Source organism: Panthera uncia, chromosome B4, assembly GCF_023721935.1.
Source record: "Panthera uncia isolate 11264 chromosome B4, Puncia_PCG_1.0, whole genome shotgun sequence".
Lineage (NCBI taxonomy): Eukaryota > Metazoa > Chordata > Mammalia > Carnivora > Felidae > Panthera > Panthera uncia.
The window spans coordinates 87,243,693-87,267,611 of NC_064809.1; the positions used below are offsets into that span (position 1 = coordinate 87,243,693).

Consider the following 23,919-nt stretch of genomic DNA (forward strand, 5'->3'; position numbering starts at 1 on the left):
TTATGGATATCGACAATTTTGAACTTGAAATGGCAATATCATATGGTTCATTCCAGTACATAGTAGCCACAGAATTATTTCTTTATATATGAATGAATAAATATTCACAAAAACCCTTAAGGTAGGCTTTTTGTTATCTTACAGTTGATAAAATGGAAGTTCTGAAAGAGGTTAACTAACCTGCCACAGGGATGGTGACAAGAAAGTAGGCAAGGAGGAATGAAAACAAGGTCTTTCTGCCCTAGCATCTGAACTTTAAGCCACAAAGTCATACTACCAAGATCTCTAGCCAAGGAGTCCTGCTGCTTCCAAACGAGAAAAGCTTCAGACCTCATACACAGATATGCAGATACAAGAGTGCTTGGTCTGATTGGATGGAGAATTGCCGACTGTCTCCCTTCTGGAGAAACCCAAGTCCAAGTGGACCTTACAAGCCAGAATTGCATTTTACAAGTAGATACACTGAACAAAAAGAAATCAGATAGTCAATACTATTAAAAGTTTCTCAAAAATTCCCATCAATTTCTTCAAAAATTTCCATATTCCCATCTATAATCATCACTGAACTTCTCTATGCTACAAAAATATTAACTATAAAACAAGTGAGTCTAACCTCAGAGAAAGAATATATAATGTCACAGGTTGGAGCTTATCACTAGTCAACAAGCTTTGACCACTTTTATCAAATGCCTCAGAGCACATTTATTACTGTACTCTCAAGCATTCTTATACACTATTAGAAGTGATACTGCCCATGAGTGAGATTCAATAGGGAAACATGTAAAATATGTTATCAATTATAGGGTCTTCAAGCTTCTCCCTCTTTACATAGTTTCTAGGTTATCTAGAGTTCATTAAAGTGAACACTACGTGTGAATCAATTAGGAACTCTATAAATACAGTATATCAGTTTGATCCGTTAGTGCTTAGTTGTGTAAGACAAAGGCTGACAAAAGTTTCCATAACTAAAAAGCTTTCTGTCTACCCTTGGGAAGAGTATTTCCCACATAGCTCTTATATTAGCAGTGCCAATTAGAGCCAACTATTCCTGGTGGTAAGCAATAGAAATAGTCACTTGTCAATTAAATCACACTCCTACTAATGGAAAATTGAAGTTTTTATTTAATAAGCACGTGAATCTGGGGCACCTGGGTGGCTCAGTCAGTGAAGCGTCTGACTCTCGATCTTGGCTCAGGTCATGATCTCTCAGTTTGTGAGTTGGAGTCCTGCATTGGGCTCTGCACAAGCAAAGCCTGCTTGGGAATCTCTTCCTCTCTCCCTGTCTCCCCCCCCCCCCCCCGCCATTTGCACTTCCGTGCTCTCTCCCTCTCTCTCTCAAAATAAATAAATAAACATTTAAAAAATAACTAAATTAATCTGTTCTTCAATACTATATTGATCAGGGGGTCTCTGAGTAGAGGAGCTAGTATAGTAGCTATTCCCCACATTGGTGTAAAAAAAAATAATAAAGTCAGTACTTATTTTTTTAAGGGCCAGTACTTACTAGTCTGTAAGTTCTCAGCCAGCTTCAGTGTTATTTTAGTAATAATAATGGTAATAATAATAATAAATACTATGTACTGAATCCTTACTACATGCCACATACCATGATATGTGCATTACAAACATCTTCGCATTAAAATCTCCTAACAATCCAGTGGGATAGGTTGTATTATCTTTCTTTTGACTGAAGCTTAGAGATGCTAAGTAACTTCCCAATGTCCAAAACTGCTGCAGAGCTAAGATTTAAACTCAACCATTTTGGCCTCAAAACCCATGCTCTTCCCCCTATTATGTGTGTGTGTGTGTGCATGTGTAACAGTAGAGCTGATTACTGTGAGTTTACTCTTAGTGCAGGTGATAAATGGCAATGCCTGTGTTATAAAAGTGGTCAGAGTCTAGAATTTTGAGCCCAGCCTGAAAACTAGCTTTATGTGCTTGCTTTTTTGGTGATCCTTTGTATTTGTAAAAAGTTATATATGTGATTTTCATATTCAAAATGTTTCTACAATTAGACTTCCTAAAAGTAATTATTTTGTAGTTGAAGTCAATATTTAATTGGTCAAATGTGTCTGATTACTTACAGAGATGGATTATTTAGTGATTTTCTTGGCTTTGGCATTAATGCAAAAAACACAGTAGGAAAGAATTGTGGAAAGATAACCGTTTAAAGTATGTATTAATTTTGGGGTTGCCCTCCCACATTGTGCACATGCATAGACAAATGTCATAAGAAAATCAGGATGACAAATTATTCAACCATTAGCTTTCAAAAATGCCACTGACATAGTCCTATATGGAGAGATTCAGATGCATTCTGACAGAGCTTTGGCTCCCAGAGATTAAGTATACTCTTAGAGAAAAGAGAACAGTGAGTGGGAGAAAGGAGCCCTTCAAGCACCTGTCTAAGACATGCAGGAGAGAATCCCAGGCCCTCTCAGGAGCCAGCACTGCTCTTAGCCCAGAGCTGGGGCACTTTGTAGAAGCTGAGGCAGAGCTGATCGTCCTCTCGTTGTCATTCTGTGGGTTCCACCCTTCACCAGGGGTCAGTCAACCCACTGTCCATCATTAGCCCAGTCTGAAGTATTGCTTGCATTTATCCCAAGAATCTTTTCAGCTTCTTCTGAATGTCTCTTGGGAGCAATCCCTCATCTAAGAGCTCAGGACATTCATAAACACCATTCTGTTCCCCCCCCCCCCCCCCCCCCCGCCATCTCCACCTCCAGATTAGAAACTAGAAGTCTTGTAGTCTTTGATGGGTGATAGTGGAGGAGCCTTGGATGCTTTGTGGGGTGATGCTGGTGACAGCTGAAAGAGAAACGTTCGGTCCAAAGAAAGCAGGATTATTTGGAATCAACGTGAAATCACCCATTGAGCTGGATAGCAGAGAAATGCACTACCCCATCACAGAGTGTTAAGAAGCATTTTGTCACAGGCAGAGAATGTTTAGAGCGGGATAAGAGCTTGGAGAACATCTTGTCTCACCCTTCCACATAGCAGAGGAAGCCCAGAAAGGAGACCTGCCTTTTTTAAGGTCAAATACCTGGTTAATGGCTCAGCCACAACCAGTAATAAGATGTCTTCAGTGAGTTTAATTCTCTCTCTAATGCACAGCACAGAAAAATCTGGCTTGCGGGCTCTTTTTTGGGGTTTTTCTCAGATCCTCTTTCAAGGCATGATAAGTCAAAATAGAGAACCCACTTCCTAAGTTCTTAGAATTCCAAGTTCAACAGCTCACAGTGACACCAAAGTTGAGTTTTTGTTGGATTAGTTTATTGCCATAAGATAAAGTGAAGACATTTTTTTAAATGGTTGGGAGAGCCATAACTGCTTAAAGACAATTTCTCTTTCACAGAGACTCTATGAGAGTTTCACACTAGCCCATGAGTGCCTGAAACTGAGCACCAGAATGCATTTAATTGTGAAGAAAGCCCAAGCTTCCTTCCCCGTGATAAATGAAGAACTGACCTTTCTTCTAGCTGTGCCTGTGTTCTTCTGCTCTTTCTCTGGTGAATACTTACTTCATTGGGATTTTTACAGGTAGACAGGCAGGGGTGTCTACCTATTGCTCAGCATTTCTCTCATGACCACCTTGCAATTTCTAGTCCCCACACGGTTTATCTTTGGGTATTTCAGTGGGTTCACACCACTCTCCATTGTCACACCAACAAACTCATCAGGTTGCACTTTCTACATTTACTCTCCACAGGCCTCTGTTTTCTTTATAGTTTTTTATTTTTAGAAACTTCTTTTGAGAGGAACACTATTTTTTAGCATCACTTTACGTATGTCATCGTATTTAAAGTTTATTTTTTTGTGGCAGATAAACGACTATTTAAAGACTTCTCTTACGGGTATTGATGGAACCTTTAAATAAAATCTGTTTGTAAGACACAGGGATAGCCAGATATTAAATAAGTCAAAATTTTAAGTCTTCTTGTAAATATTAGGTTGACTCCTGATTAACATTTGAGATTCTTATTAACGTTCCACACATTGTTTCTGTTCAACCAATTTCAGAACTTCATGAAAAAGTTGAGTGGTAGGTTGGGTAATAGGATACCACAATGGGAGCCTTTTTTCCAAGGCTGGCATGTGAATAAAGTACCTGCAAATCATGAAAAGAAACAAAATAGCTTTAAAAGCAAGAATTTTCACATTGCTCGCAGCAGTATGCACATACTCACTGGGCGTAGGGCTGTTGGGGATGGGGGTCTAAACCTAAGACTCAGCCAGTATCCGCAGCGGTCTGATCTCCCCTGTTTGTGACTTAGAACATCTCTGCTATGTGTGCCTTTCAGCTGACTGAGACACTTCACTTCATTCAGCAAAGGAAGTGGATTTCATTTATAATGTATCCATTCTGAAGGCATTACTAGGGAAGCCAGGACTGTCCTCGCCACAGTGTGTGCTGAGCGACTTGCTTCTGGTTTCCTCAGACAACACACAGGAAGTTGAAACGAAAGGGTCAAGTTGTGGTGACCTGGAGGCCCCAGTCAGGAGGGAAGAGTAGGATTCATCCCCATGGCCTCTGTGAAAGTTTGGGAAAAGCCAAGGGAAGAAAGAGAAGGAGAAAACGTTAGCCCTCCCCTGATGGCTTAAAAGATAGGTTCTCAACCCTGGGGGTGCACATGAGAATCATCTGGGGGAGTCTTTGTTGTTGTTGTTGTTGTTGTTGTTGTTGTTGTTGTTGTTTTTCAATGTCAAAACCCAGGATCCACTGCAGACAAAATGAACAGAAGTTCTGCATGTGACACCTGAGTGTCAGTACTTTTTCAGTTACTCTGGTGATTCTAATGCATGCAAATTGAAAATCACTACTTTACAACAAGGATCACAAACCTAAATGCCCACAGGTAACCGATTAGGAGGAGGGTCGGCTAAGAGTAGAGAGGAGGCAAGTAGCACACTAACGAAGTACAAGTACGCCAGAGGGCAGCTGCTGCTGAGCTCTCGCCAACTCTTGTCATGCAGGAATGTGACGCCATTTTGGCAGATTTTTAAATGTGCGTAGCTAATCATTTAAAAATTGGGTTGTGTGATATATGCTACAACATGCATGCACCTCGAAAACATTATGCTAAGTGAAAGAAGCCAGACACAAAAGGCCATATATTGTATGATTCTGTTGATGTGGAATGTCCAGGATAGACAAATCCACAAGAGAGAAAGCAGATTAGTGGTCACCAGGGGTGGGGGGAGGGGAGCATGGGTTGTGACTGCTTAAAGGGTACCAAGTTTCTTTGGAGGTGATGAAAATATTCTGCAAGTAGATAGTGGTAATGGTTGCACAACATTGTGAAATGTATTGAAAGCCACTGAATTGCACACTTCAAAATGGTGAATTTCATGCTATACCTTAAAAAATAACTGCGGGGGCACCTGGGTGGCTCAGCAGGTTAAGCTTCTGACTTCGCTCAGCTCATGATCTCATGGTTTGTGAGTTGGAGCCGGGCACCAGGCCCTGCGCTGACAGCCCAGAGCATGGAGCCTGCTTCGGATTCTCTCTCCCTCTCTCTCTGCCCCTCCCCCACTTGTGTTCTGTCTGTCTCTCAAAAATAAGTAAACGTTAAAAAAAACAAAAAACAGAAAAAAAATAAGCTTTGTGGACCAATTCAGACAGGCCAAAGAAAACCGTTTTATAGAAGCCAGAGTGGGACCTATGGTGTAAAACCACATGGAGGAAAACCAGGGTCCACAAATTGGGCTGAAAATTTTTAAAAAGCCAATCTAACATAATGTATGCCTCCACATCCTTTCATGTCTGCAACCAAACTGGTAGCAAAGCTGTGCCTGCTGCACCCTTTTCATCTTAAGTCAGACACAAGCTGGGTTTTTTCCTTGATAGGTGCTAATGCAGAGCTGAGCGGCTGCCAGCCTATAAATAGAAGTAGGAACCCCTGAGGCGCAGAACAAGCCGGCTGATGAAACCAGCGCTTTTATTCCTCTCCCTTACTGTTTTGTTACTGAGCAAGAGAGGGGTAAAGGAAACAGACAATAATAACCACACTCATTAATTGTTTCTCCTTTATCAATTGCTTTTTTCCCAATGTGCCGTTAAATTCACACTCCCTAATTTATCATCCCCTTCAGTAGGGTTTGTTACTCTTAATTACTCACAGCATGTTAAAATCATTACTACTTCCGTGAGGCGCTCACTGGCTGCAACAAAGACAATGAGGGAGGCTCGGCTCTTCAAAGAGACTTTGAGGTTTCCTTAGTCTCTGCTAGCCTGGGAATACACTTCCACTGGCAGTGGTTTAAGAGCTCCCCCAAATCCTACTTTACCACGGATCAAAGTGAAATATTACTAAAAACAAAAATAGAATTGCCCTCATCACTTCCATCTTCTAAATATCGGGCCGTGTTGCAGAAAGAAGATGAGATTCAGATTTTCCTTACCTGAATTCTTCTCTGTAGTCATTCCTAATATACTCAGCTAAAGTCTGGCTGTACCGCAGGCAGCTCTTGAGGATGTAAAACTGCTGATACAGCAGAACGGCTTGGCTGGGACTTAGCAGCTGAAATGAAGCTCCAAGCCCCTTTACCACCTGTTTCACAATACTGGCCAGGAAGGTGATCTAAACAAGAAAAAAACAGTGACAATGTAGACTGCATGCCACCCATAAGGCACCTGTTTCAGCTGGGGCCTCACCTATACAAGTAGGCTGAAGTCCTCACCGCCCTTACACCAATACTGCACTGTTTCTCACTGAAACGGTACCCAAGAGAACACCAGACCGTAGACCAGTTGGGTTTACCGATCGCCCCCCTCAAGCAGGATCAGAATAAATGCTGACCATCAAGGAAATTTGGTTCTAATGTAAAAGGAGAACATTGGAAGCAGGAGTGGGGACAGAAGAGGAGCTTGGAAAGGCCTGTGGCTTCCTCCAGGAGAGAAGATAGTCTCTCTTCTCTTCTGTTGTGAAGAACAAATGGCCCACAGAAATAAATTTCCTGTAACTTTCAAAGAGGGTTCCTCCAAGGCTATAGTTCTCAAAATTTAGTATGCATAAAAATCACCTAGGCAGCTCACTAGACATGTGGAATCCTAAGACCCGCCTCAAGGTATTTACCATAAACAATTCCCATGGCTTTGTTCCACAGACAACACGTTGACAAACACCAAGTGAGAAACCCAGGAAAACCAGGCTTGACACAAACAAGTGATGTTGATGTCACTGTTAGCTGGGGTTTTCTTTTTTTTTTAACGTTTACTTTTGAGACAGAGAGAGACAGAACATGAATGGAGGGAGGGTCAGAGAGAGAGGGAGACACAGAATCAGAAGCAGGCTCCAGGTTCTGAGCTGTCAGCACAGAGCCCGACGTGGGGCTCGAACTTACGGACCACGAGATCACCACCTGAGCCGAAGTCAGACGCTTAACTGACTGAGCCACCCAGGCGCCCCTAGCTGGTGGGGTTTTCATTGAGACTATGTCTGCGATCATTTCTGATGGGGCAATGAAAATGGAAATAGTAGCAATAATGTGAACTTCTTGAATTCCTGCTTCTCACACACACACACAAAAGTCATTTACAACCAAACCAAGGAGGCCTGGCTGGCTCAGTTGGTAGAGCATGTGACTCTTGATCTCGGGATCATGAGTTCAAGCCCCATGTTGGGTGTAGAGATTACTTAAACACACACACACCCCAAAGGGGCACCTGGGTGGCTCAGTTAGTTAAGCTACTACAAGAACAGAAAGGAACACTAGTGTCCTTTCAAGCTCTAATGAGCAGGTCCCTTTGCATGCCCATTAAATTAGTAGCAATAAAGGTATTGCCTTTTCTATTGATGCTGCTCATCATGGGCTCAAACCCATGAACCTTGAGGTAATGATCCAAGCCAAAGTAGGACGCTTGGCTGACTGAGACAGCCAGGCTCTTCTAACTTTATTTTTTTAATTTATTTTGAGAGAGAGAGAGAGAACAAATAGGGGAGGGGCAGAGAGAGAGGGAGACGGAGAACCCCAAGCAGGCTCTGCACTGTCAGCGCAGAGCCTGACACAGGGCTCCATGTCACAACCGTGAAATCATGACCTGACCTGAAATTAAGATTCAGAGGCTTAACTGACTGAGCCACCCAGGGGCCCCATGCCATCTCTTTATTATGAGAGATTTATTTATTTTTTTGTTTTAATCTACTTCTATGATTGTTATTTTTTAAATATAATTTATTGCCAGATTGGCTTACCTACAACACCTAGTGATCATCCCAACAAGTGCCCTTCTCAGTGCCCATCACCCATTTTCCCCTCTCACCCACCCTCAGTTTGTTCTCCGTATTTTAGAGTCTCTTGTGGTTTGCCTGCCTCCCTCCCTCTCTGTTTCCCTCTCTGTTTATAACAACTTTTCCCCTTCCCTTCACCCATGGGCTTCTGCTAAGTTTCTGAAGATCCACATATGAGTGAAAACATATGATATCTGTCCTTCTCTAAATGACTTATTTCACTCAGCATAATACCTTCCAGTTCCATCCACGTTGCAGCAAATGGCATGATTTCATTCTTCCTCATTGCCAAGTAGTATTCCATTGTATATATAAACCACATCTTCTTTATCCATTCATCAGTTGATGAACATTTAGGCTCTTTCCATAATTTGGCTATTGTTGAAATCGGTGCTATAAACATTGGGGTACATGTGCCCCTGTGCATCAGCACTCCTGTATCCCTTGGGTAAGTTCCTAGCAGTGCTATTGCTGGGTCATAGGGTAGATCTATTTTTAATTTTTTGAGGAACCTCCACACTGTTTTCCAGAGCAGCTGCACCAGTGTGCGTTCCCACCAACAGTGCAAGAGGGTTCCCGTTTCTCCACATCCTCTCCAGCATCTATAGTCTCCTGATTTGTTCATCTTAGCCACTCCGACTGACGTGAGGTGGTATCTCAGTGTGGTTTTGATTTGTATTATGAGAAATTTAAAGCAAAACATGACATAATCAGATTTTTTAAAATAGATCCCTCCAACCAGTCTGGTGGGAAGGTAGGACAGACTATATAGATGTGATTGTACTTTCAAAGAGAGAGAGTCAGTGGTACTAGGGACTAGGATGATGGCTGACAGGACAGAGTGCCCCAGTGATCCCAAGTGTTAATTCATACTCGCCAACTCATACTTGCTGTTTAAGATAAATGTTCATTTTTTCATTTACATATACAGCCAATATTTTAATGTGTTCTGTTTTCTACAGGATATATTTTAGGTTTTTCATGAAATAAAGATCATATTTAAGATACCATTTTAGGGGCAACTAGGTGGTTCACTTGGTTAGGCGTCCGACTCTTGATCTTGGCTCAGGTCATGATCTCACGGTGGTGGGATTGAGCCCCTTGTTGCTTGGGATTTTCTGTCTCCCTCTCGCTCTGCCCCTCCCCCACTCATGCCTGCACGTGTATGCTTTCTCTCAAAATAAATAAATATTTTAAAAACTTAAAAATAAAAGATATAATTTCAGTCCTGTAAGCACTCAGGCCCCAAATATTAAAAAGCGCTTTACCTTAATTAAATAATACAATCATCAGATTTACATTTTGCTTCTATTTCCTAATTGTGACTACTTATAGGGAAAATTTATGTTTATTAATTAAGCACTGGAGCACCGGTATAATTAACTGTGAGTGGTGCTTTCGTTTTTGCTTCTTGGTACTTACGAAGGGAGGACGACTTTGTAGGAAGGACATCATCCAGCTAATAGCAAACTCTTCTGGTCCCAATCCAAGATTTCCCTAAAAGACTCACAGAAATAAACAAGTTACATTCATGAAGTTTGAGTTGTACATGATATTCATTCTCAAATACATTTTATCTTGATTGATGAAATCAGTATTTAGGAAAATAAGCTGATGAATACTTAAGAGCAAAAGTAGTATCATTTAAGTCAGACAGTTTTGGAGACCATCTCTAATACAAGCATATTAAAGATATATTATTAATCATTTGATATATAATCACAGAAATATAATAGTCATATGATATATATAATAATCATACAATATAATATGTATAATAATATATATCGTACCTGCTGAAAGACAAGAAATATCTCATATAAAAGTGCCGTAGCTGTATCTGTATATTCCTTGATAAGGTTCTGTAACTAGAATTTTAAATAATAGTCAACGCAATATCACTGGCAGAGCCAGAAAATGGTAATTTTTGCTGGTTACCTTTAGGTACTTATAAAAGAATTTTTGATTAACAGAAAATATAATTAATGTGGTCATTTTTCCTATTATGTTTGGTTCAGTCATTCTAAAAAAAAAAAAAGGCTCCCATAAAAAGACTACTTGGAGTGCCTGGGTGGCTCAACCTTGATTGAGCCAAGTCTTGATTTTGGTTCAGGTCATGATCCCAGAATTGTGGTTCTGCACTGAGCATGGAGCCTGCTTAAGATTCTCTCTTTCTGTCTCTCTTTCTCTCTCTCTCTCTCTCTCTCTCTCTCTCTCTCCCTTCCTCCCCCCCCCCGCCCCTCTCCCCTACTTATGCTCATTCTCTTTTTCTCTCACTGTCTTTCTAAAATTAAAAAGTATATATTTTTTAAAGTTTATTTTTTTAATGTAATTTATTGTCAAAAAAGACTACACATTAGAGAATTTCTAAGAAAGTGGGTCAGGGAAGAAGATACAATGGCCCACAGAATACTAACACCCAAAAAACTGCACACTTGGTTTGCAAAATCATTCAGATCAACAACCCTACATCCTTTCGAGTATTGAAAATATGCCCCCTAGAATTAAGGTGGGAGATTCTCTAGGAAATTTAGCCTTATGCCCAACGTGAACTACAACTCCCTCTGTAAAATGGGTATATATAGGGCTTAGAGACTTTTGTTTTTGCTCTCAAGAACTCCAGTTAGTGAGGCTGTCTTTTAGCACTTGGTGCATGAGAACTGTGTGGGCATGCTACAGGCCAACACATTTTCCCTGACAGTATTCTTTGCAAGAACGAGCTCCAGTTTGAAATTTCATACTGTTAGACCTTGGAACCAAAATTTATATGATCTTCACGAATAGCCTGCGTGCAAAAGATCACCAAGTTCAAAATCAGGAAACTCAGACCTATCTATTCTGCCCACTAGATATTTTTATATGGAAATGCCAGGGTGGGGAGAGGGGAAAGTGGGTGATGGGCATTGAGGAGGGCACCTGTTGGGATGAGCACTGGGTGTTGAATGGAAACCAATTTGACAATAAATTATATTTAATATAAAAAAATGCCAATGGCAATCCAGTCAACTAATCCCAAACCAAGCTCATTATTTCCCCCCTTTTTAAAAAAAATTTTTAAATGCTTATTTTTAAGAAAAAGAGAGAGCACGAGCAGGGAGGGGCAGAGAGAGAGGGACACACAGAATCCAAAGCAGGCTCCAGGCTCTGAGCTGTCAGCACAGAGCCCAACACGGGGCTCGAACCACAAACCTCAGGCTCATGACCTGAGCCAAAGACAGACAGGTAACTGACTGAGCCACCCAGGTGCCCTTCATTATTTCCCCTTTGAACCTACTTTTCTTGCTATAATTCTTATTTGACACCCTGGCCAGAATCTAAAATTCATCTAATCCTCACAATTTATTTTCACATCAACCTATGAGTGCAATTTCCTAAAAATTACTGGAATTTATCCTCTTTACAACTACCATCTCTTTTCTTCATTAATTTATTCAACAAATATGCATCAGACCCTATACTAAGTGTTGGGGATACAATGGGTAGCAACAGGGACATGGATAATACTTCATGGAAGGTAGTGGAGAACAAACAATAATCTAATGATCAAATAAATAAATGCGTAGTTGCTAACTGAGACAAGGGCTGTGAAAGAAGAGAATAGGAAGTTAGGAGAACTCTAAAAAGAAGCCTGGTCTCATTTCAGGGGTCAAGGATAGCTTCCCTCTGTCCTATTATCGTTCCTCACCTGGACTCCTGCACTAACTTCTCAGCCCTGCCTGAGTCTTGCTTCTATCCCACTCTTTAATCCCTGATCCACTCACTCCACTGTTAAAAATGGTATTATAGACACTCCATTATAGACTTATAATATTCAGACATATGAATATTATATTCATGTTATATTGAATTAACATCTGTCTCTCTAACCAGACTATAAACCAGTAAGGGCACAGGTTGTATCTGTTTTGCTTCTTGTTTGTACCCCCACAGGCTAGCACACTGTTTAGCTCATAACAGATTTTCAACAAGTATCGATTGAGTGAATGAAAACATGTAAGAGTTTTCTAAAACATAACTGTATGTTTAAGAACTATCAAACCATGTCCCATCCTTTTTTTTTTAAGTTTATTTGAGAGAGAGGGAGAGAGAACATGAGTGAGGGAGGGACCAAGAGAGAGAGAATCCCAAGCAGGAACCACACTGTCAGCACAGAGCCTGACATGGGGCTCGATCCCACAAACCATGAGATCATGACCAGAGCTGAAATCAAGAGTCAGACACTCAACTGACTGAGTCACCCAGGCACCCCTGTATCCCATCCTTTAAAAAAAAATTATGTGTTGTTCTGCTTGAAATAAACTAATAATAAACTGATTTATTCTCTCAGGATATGTGCTTTCTAGGTGGTTTGATATTTCTAATGTTTTAGTAAAACTTTAGAAAAACAAGTAATTCTCACTGAGTTTGCACTACTTAGATAGCTAAGGAGATGATAAACTAAAGCAAGAGAGTTAACCCTAAAATCTCTTAATGAGAGTGCTTTTTTACCATTAGACCCTACTATGGAATTACATATACATAAATATTTTGTATAGAGACAAATAAGCAGATTTATTTAATACATGCTGAATACTAATTATTTTCCTTAGTATACATACTTAAAACATCTAAAATGGATGTATTAATATTGATAGACTAGCTATCTAAGTTTTGAGGTTAATGGTAAAATATTTACTCTGAATTATATTTATAGTCTCTACCATTTCATGGTCTACATTAGAAGACAGAAATCCAGAGCACCCCTATATATTATATTTAGTCTACCCCAAAATTCTTATCTTATCATCTTACCTCAGCATCAAAAGACATCTCAACTAAAGTTGAATCAGCCACCAACTGGATATCAAACACAGGACAAGATTTTGGAATCTGAGGTTCACTAATTAATATTACCAAAAGATTAAATAATGCTCCCCTAAAAAAAAATAAAAGGCAATTAATAAAGTTTGAAAAGAAAAATAGTAAAGCCAAGTTTGCAGACACTGAATATAATTACATTTAAAAGTATAAAGCATTAAGGCACCTGGGTGACTCAGTCAGTTAAGCGTTTGACTTCGGCTCAGGTCATGATCTCATGTTTGTGGGTTCGAGTCCCACATCAGACTCTGCGCTGGTGGTGTAGAGCCTGCTAAGGATTCTCTCTCTCTGCCCCTTCCCCATTTTTGTGCTCTCTCTCTCTCAAAATAAATAAACTTAAGAAAAAAAAAAAACACATGTGTATGTGACACATGCATATCATTTTTTTAAAAAAGTATAAAACATTGAAGACCATTCTCTGAACTTTTGGAGCCTTGGACATGCAGACAATTAAGTAGTGATAAAAAATTTAATTCAAAATATAATTTCTTTGTCTTTTGGCTCAAAGCAAGTATAGGTCTAGAAGTTCACAAAGCTTAGGAAGCTTAGTAAGTCTGGACTTAAGGGAAATTTGGGTGAGTTCAGTTGAATCAGTATTTCCCAAAGGGCTTCCCCCTCCCTGCCCCCCGCCAAAGGGCTTTTTATGGCCTATTAATTCCAGGAAATATTATAGTAAAAAAAATAGATTATTTGTTTGAAAGAGGCATAGTAAATACTTGGTTAAACCAAATTCATTGCATATCTTTACTACTGGACTTCTCAGAGGCTTTAATATGCTCACATGCATTGTATATCTCTGAGACAAAGAAACCACCATATGAAACACTTCTTAAAATGCTTATTTGAACACAGATTTTTTTGACTCTAGAACCCTTTATAAAATTTTTGGGTTGAAATACAGTTAACATATTAGCTTCAGGGGTACAACATAATGATTCAGCAATTATATGCACCATCAAATGCTCACCACGATAAGTATAGTTACCATCTGTCACCATAGAAGTTACTATAATATGATTAACTATATTCCCTATGCCATACTTTTCATCCCCATGACTTATTTATTTTATAGCCGGAAATTCGTACCTCTTAATCCCCTTCACCTATTTTACCCATCCCCCCCCTCCATCCCGCAACCACTAGTTTCTTCTCTGTATTTACAACTCAGTTTCTCTTTTTGTTGTTATTTGTGTTTGTTCATTTGTTTTGTTTTAAAGTTTCCACATGTAAGTGAAATCGTATGATATTTGTCTTTGTCTGACTTATTTTACTTAGGATAATGCCAAGTCCATCCATATTGTTACAAATGGCAAGATTTCATTCTTTTTATGGCTGAGTAGTATTCCAGTATAATATATATGTATATTATAACCTCTTCTTTATTCATGCACCTACTGATGGATCTTTAGGTTGGTTCCATATCTTGGTATTGTAAATAATGCTGCAGTAATTATAGTGCATATATCTTTTCGGATTATTGTTTTCATTTTCTTTGGATAAATACCAAGAAGTAGAATTACTGGATCATATGGTACTTATATTTTTAGGTTTTTGAGGAACCTCCGTACTATTTTCCAGAGTAGCTACACCAGTTTATATTCCCGAAAACAGTGCATGAGGATAGAATTATTTTTTTAACAAAGCATTTCAAAGGCTTACTATTCCACTGAAGACTGTTAGTTAATAAAACTAGTATTAAACTTTAAGTCTTTTGCTTTCCAAAGTGGTGTACTATCCATTAATCTACACTAATAACTCACTTAAATTGTTACTACACATTTGAATAATACACACTATTATTTGAAAATAAAAGGGCAAAAAAAAATCACAATGCAAAGCAAGGATTCTGAGGCTATAGGTTTGGTAACACCATCTTCATGCGTGTCATGCAATCCATATATGGTTGAAAAGGAGCTGAAGGCAGGCTATTAGGAAAATCACTTGCCTAACTGAAGACAGTGCCAGAGTAGCTTCGACAGATGGGAATAGTAAAAGAATTTACAGCTAGGACTATATAAAAATCCTCTATAACCATAAGCATCTCTTTGTAATGGAATAAAGGAGACTAAAAAAATCCCTGCTTGGTAATATTTGAGGCTTCATAATCTTTTTTGTATCTTAAATTAAAAAAAAAATAGTATTTATTCATTTTTGAGAGACAGAGCATGAGTAGGAGAGGGACAGAGAGAGAGGGAGACACAGAATCTGAAGCAGGCTGGGCTCAAACTCACAAACTGTGAGATCACGACCTGAGCCGAAGTCTGATCTTAACCAACTGAGCCACCCAGGCACCCTGAGGTTTCTTAGCCTTTTTACAATCACTTAAATCATTACCATGATTACAAGTTCATGATTAACCAAGATTTTAATAAAAATAGGATTCCCTTCATTTCTCCAACTCAAAGAGCAAGTCAGTTCTCATATCTACAAAAGAAGAATCATGTCAGCACACTTCTCAAAAAAGTAGGATATGTCCTACAGGATATTTGCTAATGTTTTATTCAGGCTGTTTTAAAATAGCCAATCTTACTTTTAGAAGATCCTTCCAAAATCAACAAAACATTCCATTTAGAAGCTTTTCTTGAAATTAAGTTTGAAATGGCATTCCATTTTCTATTACATTTAATTAAAGTCCTTTATTTTCAGCAGTATCTTCTTTTAAAAGTATCATATATCCAGGGCTAAGGGAAGAAACTCAAATTCTGGGTCACTTGCTGTGATAATATATGAATTCAAGCATGACAGTATTAAAATATGAAAGGATTATGGCACATTTTGAGAAGAAATACACAGAACTGAGTTGAACTAATAAAATCTCTACTTAAGGAACAAATTAAGAGGAAAATGCAGAAATGATTAAATGCTTTTTTATTTGCTCAAATGGAGTTTAATTTGGAATCTACTCCTTCTGCCAACACTATTTAAAATCCACTAGGTCAATAATAGAAAAAATTTTAATCTATATGGTAGTTTCATCCCCAAAAACAAAGACGACTTATGGGGTTGACATTACAGTCTTAAAAAATGGTGCCAACAGTTGTGATACTTTTGTTTAGATTGTTATTATTTCCAGTGTAAGAATTTTGAATGCATTGTAATATATTTTTATACAGACTTTGAAAGGCAAACTCATGGTCTCATAAGGCAGTCTATGTTATTGTGGTAGGCAGAATTCTAATATGGCTTCCAAGATATCTTACCCCCTTTTATATATACCCTAAATAATCCTTTTCCCTTAAGTATGGGCAGGACCTGTGAATATATTAAGCTATTACTCCTGTGATTATGTTATGTTAGATGAGAAAGGTGAAGGGATTTTGCATACATGATTAAGGTTCCTAATTTGTTGACTTTTGAGTTAATGAAAGGGAGATTATCCTGGGTGAGCCTGATTATCGAGCTGAGCCCTTTAAAGAGTGCTTAGGCCTTCCCTGAGCTCAGAGATAGTCTCCTGCCAAGAAGCAAACCATCATGAGTGTACAGCTATAAAGAAATTAATTCGGCCAACAGAAACCCAAATGAGTTTGGGAGATAACCCCAAGCCTCAGATGAGACAGCAGCCCCAGCCAACGCCTTGACCACTGCCTTGTGAAAACCAGAGCACATGATCCAACTGAGCTATGCCCAGATTTCCTGATCCACAGAAACTGTAGGATAAGTAATTTATAGAGTTTTAAGTCACTGAGTTTGCAGTAATTTGTTACAGGGTAATAGAAAACTAATGCAGTTATATTAAACATTTACTGTGCTAATTAATGCTATGGGTAACATGACAGGACCCTATGCATATCTAAAAGTTAGTATTACAACCAGACTGTATTATAGCAATATATGTGCACCAGTGTACATGAAAATAATTAGTCGTATCAGGAAAGAGACTTGCTGTATAGTAAGGCTGATGTGTCCAAACCAAATTAAGAAAGAACAATTAAAACAACACTTTGCAGCAGAGGTTAGTAAGAGTGATGGTTTTTCAACTTGGACAGAGAAAGGTAAGGACCAAAAAGTGTATAAAAAAGGTAACGTGATTCTGCAATAATTCAGTATGTCAAAAGACAGAAATGTAAGAAATAATCTTGGATCTCTGTCCTGGAGATTGGGGAAATGGCAGTTCTATCAACTACATAAAGAAGTATAGGGATGCTTGGGTGGCTTAGTCAGTTAAGTGGCCAACTTTGGTTCAGGTCATGATCTCAGAGTTCATGAGTTTAAGCCCCACATTGGGCTCTGTGCTTATAGTGCAGAGCCTGCTGGGATTCTTTCTCTCTCCCTTTCTCTCTGCCCCTTCCCTACTTGTACTCTCTCTCTGTGTCAAAATGAATAAATAAACTTCAAAAAAAAAAAAAAAGTATACATAGGGGGCACCTGACTGACTCAATCAGTAAAGCCTGGGACTCTTGATCTTGGGGTTGTAAGTTCGAGCCCCATGTTGGATATAGAGATTACTTAAAAAAAAAATAGAGAAAATAATAGAGTGTGTCTTACTTGTTCACTGTAAAGCAGGGTCAACAAACTACGGCCTGTAGGCCAAATAACCCAGAGCCTATTTCTATAAATAGAAATTCTATAAATTTCCTTAATTGGAACAGAGCTATGCCCATTCATTTATATATTGTCTGTGACTGTTTTTCTGCTACAGTGGCTAAGTTGAGTATTTACAACAGAGACTATATGGCCTGAAAAGCCAAAAATGATTACTCTATGGCCCTCTACAGAAATGTTTGACCACCCTGGTATACAGTATAGTATGCCCATAGTCCTTGGCACATAGCAAGTTGCTTAAGAAATGTTAATGAATAGGGGCGCCTGGGTGGCTCAGTCGGTTACGCGTCCGACTTCGGCTCAGGTCATGATCTCGCGGTCCATGGGTTCGAGCCCCACATCAGGCTCTGTGCTGACTGCTCAGAGCCTGGAGCCTGTTTCAGATTCTGTGTCTCCTTCTCTCTCTGACCCTCCCCCGTTCATGCTCTGTCTCTCTTTGTCTCAAAAATAAATAAATGTTAAAAAAAATTTTTTTAAAGAAATGTTAATGAATATAATCATTAAAATTAATTTATAAAGTTCTCTAATAAATAGCCAGAACAAAATTACTAGGAGTTCTTATTCTTTTCCCTGGTTCAAATGTTTTAGAGCCCATGCTCTCATTTTTCTTCTACTTTCTACTAGAGAAAATTTAGATAAACAGTTGATGAGGGTGGAAAAAAATTAAGATTTTAGTCAGAACATTGGCCTAGCATGTAATTCATAATCTATAAATCATATAAAAAGGTCAAGCAGATAATATGCAAAATATGCAAACACGTACTTTCTGGGGCAAAGAATGCTATTGTCCCCCTGTTTTACATTCTTTCCTTCTTTCTTTTAATAATAGGTATCCCTATCACCATCCAAAGTTTAGCTAGGTACATAGCCATGTAACTACAGACACATCCAACCATCCAAAGTTTAGCTAGGTACATAGCCATGTAACTACAGACACATCCAAGCTCTCTTGAAGCTATATATGGGCCTATGCCTAAAGTTCTCATCTGCAGAATGTGAGCAGAAAAATCATATACGCCTTGTTTAAAAAGGAAATGTGCAGGGCTCCTGGGTGGCTCAGTCAGTTAAGCCTCCAACTCTTGACTTCGGCTCAGGTCATGATCTCACCGTTCATGGGATCAAGCCCTGCATTGGGCTCTGCACTGACAGCATGGAGCCTGCTTGGGATTCTCTCCCCCCCTGTTTGCCCCTCTCCACCGTGCGTGCGCTCTCTCAAAATAAATAGATAAACTTACACCATAAGCATTTTTCTTTTTAAAAAGGAAATTTGCTTGCCTTCTACTTCTCTTCCTCCATTCCATAGGATTTAATGAAGTCTCAGAGGTCAGCCAGCTTCAATCATGAAGACAAACACAGTGTAATAAAAAAAGTCAGAGCAGGGCACTTGGGTGGCTTAGTCGGTTGAGCGTCTGACCAGCTCAGATCGTGATCTCACAGCTCATGAGTTCAAGCCCACATCAGCCTCTGTGCTGACAGCTCAGAGCTTGGAGCTTGCTTCAGATTCTGTGTCTCCTCTCTCTCTGCCCCTCCCCTTCTTGCTCTCTGTCTCACTCTCTCTTTCAAAAATAATAAACGTTAAAAAAAAAAAGATGTCCAAGCAACAAAAGGGAAGGAACCTAGGTCTCTGGCTGATCTCGTAGAGGACAGCGTGACTATGTACTCTGGACTAGTATGTGAAAAGATGTAAATTTCTATCTTCTGCGGACCACATATTTTAGCATATCTTTATTATAGCAGCTTACCCTATGTTAATAAACCCCCAACATCATTCACTTCAAAGTCACACAATTATATATTAGATGAAGCTACTATAACTCCTGCATTTGCAATATAGTCTTTCTGTTGTGTGGGTATAAGGGCACTCTATAAAATTCTAGTAAAGAAGCCCTGGCTTTAAATGTATGATGGGGCATTTGGTCTCTTTCAAGTTCAGCAGACAATGACAAAATATAAAATTGTGCCAAAAAAAATCTTTGTGCCCTTAATAATCCAGAGAGACAGAGAGTGCTCACTATGTGCCAGTTGATCTGTTCATCACAGAAGGAAGTGGAAAGACAAAAGAGTTTCATATACTTACAAGGGGATTGACTACAAGAGTAAAAGAGCTATCGGTTTTGGAAGACACTCAATAGAGTACTTAATGGGTTGCAACTACAAGGTCCCAATGTCTTCTTCTAAAAAACCTTACTTCTTAGCTGCCAATGTCTTCAGGCGTGATGACTCAGTTTCTGTTTCTCTGAACATCAGTCCCAGAGTCTGCATAATTTCAATGCATGCCCTAGAAAACAAAGAGGAAAAAAAGCACGGAAATGGCATGATTGCATTACAAGTCCAGAATTTCACAAAATCAGTAATCCTTGATAGAATTGCTCTCAGGTAATTTATATAGAAAAAAAGTACGAGAAGGAAATTCTGTATATAAGATTGTCAACGTTGGTTGACCACTCTGTGATTGCTATATAGTAAACACTCAGAAATATTTGTTGAATGAATCAATAGCTGAATGTCAGGATTAAGTTATTTTCATATTGTTTTTTTATCCTTAACATTTTTTTCTGATAATCACACACTACTTTAAAATTTTTTTAAATAATTTTAACTTTTTCAGGTAGGTAATATTTGGCTCAAAATTTCAAAGGTAAAAAAGGGCAGACAGTGAAAGGTGTCTTTCCTCCAGACACCCATTTTTTTTTCCTTTGGGACAACCAATATTCTAGTTTCTTGTATAGCCTTTCTTTAAAAAGTAGAACATAATGGGGGCACCTGCTTGGGTGGCTCAGTTGGTTAATCATCCGACTTTTGATTTTGGCTCAGGTCATGATCTCATGGTTCATGAGTTCGAACCCTGAGTCAGGCTCCACACTGAGAGTGAGGAGCCTGCCTGGGAATCTCCCTCTCCCTCTCTCTCTCTGCCCCTCCCCTACTTGTGCTCTCTCTCTCCCAAAATAAATAAATAAACTTTAAAAAAAGTAGAACAAAACGAATGCTATTTTAAAAAATTTATGTGAAGCAAAACTTGCAGTGCCATTTATCATTAATATGGTACGTATTTTGTCCAGTGCCTTCCATTCATCTTTAACACTGTAGGGGGAAAAGAATCTATGATTATCCAGTTAATACTTACACCAGCTCATCAGCCCTTTGGCTTCTATTTTGAAGTGTGCTCTTATCCCTAGACTCTGGCAAGTACTCACGAAGTTTGTTCACTAGGAAATAGAAAAGGTCACTGGTCTGTGAAAGCAAGCAGGAAAGAAGATGGTAAATAAGGTATCAGATGGTAAAACTCTATCTTTACATAATAAAAATATGAAGAAATTATTCTCTGGGGACGAAGTGAATTAAAATATCTCTCATTAATATTAGCATAATCCGAACTGAAAACACTTTTACTTACCACCGGGAAACAGACCACTGTTCTGGTGAACAGAGCCAGAGCTAAAGCCTAGGGGTGATGCTGAGAGATGCTTAATAGGCTTGGCTCTCCCGTTAATATTGAAGGCCCTCTAGAAGTAGGTGTTTAATCTCAGGCAAGTCATTTACTTACCTGGGAATAATATATTAAATGGAGGCTACTCTAATTCCTGTCTTTCCAAAGTAATTTGGCCTTTGTGAGGATACAATGAAATAAGGGCTAGAAAAACACTTTTAAAAATGTTTGCTAACCTGGCGCCTGGGTGGCTCAGTTGGTTAAGCGTCCAACTTCGGCTCAGATCATGATCTTACGGTTCACAGGTTCGAGCCCCGCATCAGGCTCTGTGCTGACAGCTCAGAGCCTGGAGCCTGCTTTGGATTCTGTGTCTCCCTTGCTCTCTGCCCTTCCCCTGCTTGTGCTCTGTCTCTCTCTGTCTCTCAAAAATAAATAAATGTAAAATAAATAAATGTATATATTTACTAACCTAAAAGCAAACTCACAGCATTGGTGTAGCCTAATGAAGATGGTGGAGAATGATACTAATAATTCTGTTAATACAGTATATTTCCATCTCTGCCAAAATAAACACAGACTTAAGAGTGCAGGAACCAAATTTTTTGTGCTTCTATGCCGTCTGTTGAGATAAATCGAGCATGAAGTAAGCACTGGCCCATGAAATCAGGCAAGTTGGTACTAATTAGAAATATAATGTAATTGCTTCTCTTTTCTGTCCCTCTCTTGTTCGTTTTCTTCCCCAGGACTTTTGTTTCCTAGTGACAAATTAGACTCTTTGTTTAGACAGGTATTATGGGTGCCTGTATATAGGTGATCTGGCATGAGAAGAGGCTGAGGATGGCAGGTGGAGAGAGGGACCAGAGGAGAAAGAGCAGGATGCATAGCAGACCCTCTCAGAAGGGCTGCTGTTTACTCACTGCCCTGGTAAATTAGCACGGTTGGTGGCTCTGCACACTAACTCTGGTGCCTAGTTCTTTCAGTTCATATCCCAGCTCTGCCATGGGTCAGCTTTGTCATATTTGGCAAATTACATATACACTGTATGACTCAGGTTATGTCTAAGATGGAATTAATGTCACCTGATGGGGCTGAAATAAGATAGTATGTGTAGGGGCTTCTGGGTGGCTCAGTCGGTTAAGCATCTGACTTCGGCTCAGGTCATGATCTCACACTCCGTGAGTTCAAGCCCCACATTGGCCTCTGTGCTGACAGCTCAGAGCCTGGGGCCTGCTTCAGATTCTGTGTCTGCCTCTCTCTCTGCCCCTCTCCAGCTCGTGCTCTGTCTCTCTCTCCCTCAAAAATAAATAAAAACATTTTTTAAAAGAGAAAAAAATAGAATTACCATATGATTCAGCAATCCCACTAATGGGTACACTCCCAAAAGAACTGAAAGAGTCTCAAAGAAGTATTTACACACCCATATTCATAATGGTAATATTCACAATAGCTTAAACATGGAAGCAACCCAAGTATCCATCAATGGAGAATGGATAAGCAAAATGTGTTATATACATAAATGGAATATTACTCAGCCTTAAAAAGAAGCAAATTCTGACATATGCTACAACATTGATGATCCTAGAAGACATGATAAGTAAAATAAGCCAGTCACAAAAAGACAAATACTGGATGGTTCCACTTACATGAAATATTTAGAGAAGTTAAATTCATAGAAGTAGAAAGAAGAATGGTGTTTCCAGAGGCTGCGTGAAGTGGGGGAATGAGGAGTTATTGTTTGATGAGTATAGTTTCAGTTTTGCAAGATGAAAAGAGTTCTGGAGAGGCTCCAACTGTATACAGGACCTACTTAAAATCACTGGACCATACATTTAAAAATGGCTAAGATAGGGACACCTGAGTGGCTCAGTCCGTTAAGCATCTGACTTCAGCTCAGGTCATGATCTCACGGTTCATGGGCTCTTTGCTGATAGCTGAGTCTGAATCCTGCTTCAGATTCTGTGTCTCCTCTCTCTGCCCCTCCCCTGCTTGTGCTCTCTCCCTCTCTCTCTCTCAAAAACGAACATTAAATTTTTTTTCTTTTAATGGTTAAGATGGTAAATTCTATGTTTATGTGTGTTGTACCACAATAAAAAATAATGTTGAGAAAAAAAAAACTTCATGGAGAAAAAATAAAGGGTTAGGAAGGAAAATGAACAGAGAATTCTTTCATTCACTCATTCATTGATTGAACACATAACTACGGATTATCAGCTATGTAGCAGGAACTGTACTAGGTAATGAGATATCTTGAGCAAAGCAAACAAACAAACATGGTGTCCATAATCCTAAAGCTTACAATTTAGTTGACCTATGAAAAAATGTTCTCATAATTTAAAATTTACTTGTAAGAAAATTGTTTAAAAAAAAAAAAGATTACCTTAAAGAAAATTATACCCCATACAGTTGATTTCAAAAGGGGACATTGTGTGTGTGTGTGTGTGTGTGTATAGTACATAATATATTTATATAAAATTATATATATTTGTAAAATTTTATTTATATGAAACTATTATATGTATGATTTTTTATCATCTTACTCAGGAACCAAAAATTTGAGATGCCTCTAATCTCCCCACGCCAGTGTGGGTTCCTGAGGAAGTTTCACACAACCTTATGTTCACCAGGGAGCCCAGCACAAAGTTGCGAAAATAAAAGAGAAATAAATATTAATAAATAATATTATAAATATTATTATATATTATATTTATATTATATATTATAATACATAATAATATATAATATATTATATTATATATATTATATATAATTTATTGTATTTAAATATAATTATTATATTTAAATATATATTATATATAATTTATTTTATATTATAATAATATAAATATTATAAATATTATAAAT

At 38.7% G+C, this 23,919-nt stretch overlaps 1 protein-coding gene and 1 long non-coding RNA gene across 9 annotated transcripts in view; one reads left to right on the top strand and one right to left on the bottom strand.

Moving 5' to 3' along the window:
* The window catches only part of LOC125919293 (uncharacterized), a 119,536-nt gene that overhangs the window by 28,611 nt on the left and 67,006 nt on the right, over nucleotides 1–23,919 (top strand). The gene's annotated exons all lie outside the window — the stretch shown is intronic.
* Nucleotides 3,791–23,919, bottom strand: part of CB4H12orf56 (chromosome B4 C12orf56 homolog) — an 83,124-nt gene continuing 62,995 nt past the window's right edge. For 2 of the 3 annotated variants that reach the window (XM_049625897.1, XM_049625899.1), the window contains 7 exons: nucleotides 20,755–20,861; nucleotides 19,819–19,908; nucleotides 13,023–13,146; nucleotides 10,025–10,099; nucleotides 9,654–9,728; nucleotides 6,403–6,581; nucleotides 3,791–4,108 (listed from right to left, as the gene is read on the bottom strand). In XM_049625897.1, coding sequence (XP_049481854.1) covers nucleotides 3,982–4,108; nucleotides 6,403–6,581; nucleotides 9,654–9,728; nucleotides 10,025–10,099; nucleotides 13,023–13,146; nucleotides 19,819–19,908; nucleotides 20,755–20,861 — 777 coding nt within the window. In that variant the 3' untranslated portion in view covers nucleotides 3,791–3,981. The remainder of the gene's footprint in view (nucleotides 4,109–6,402; nucleotides 6,582–9,653; nucleotides 9,729–10,024; nucleotides 10,100–13,022; nucleotides 13,147–19,818; nucleotides 19,909–20,754; nucleotides 20,862–23,919) is intronic. The other variant, XM_049625898.1, reaches the window with a different exon arrangement.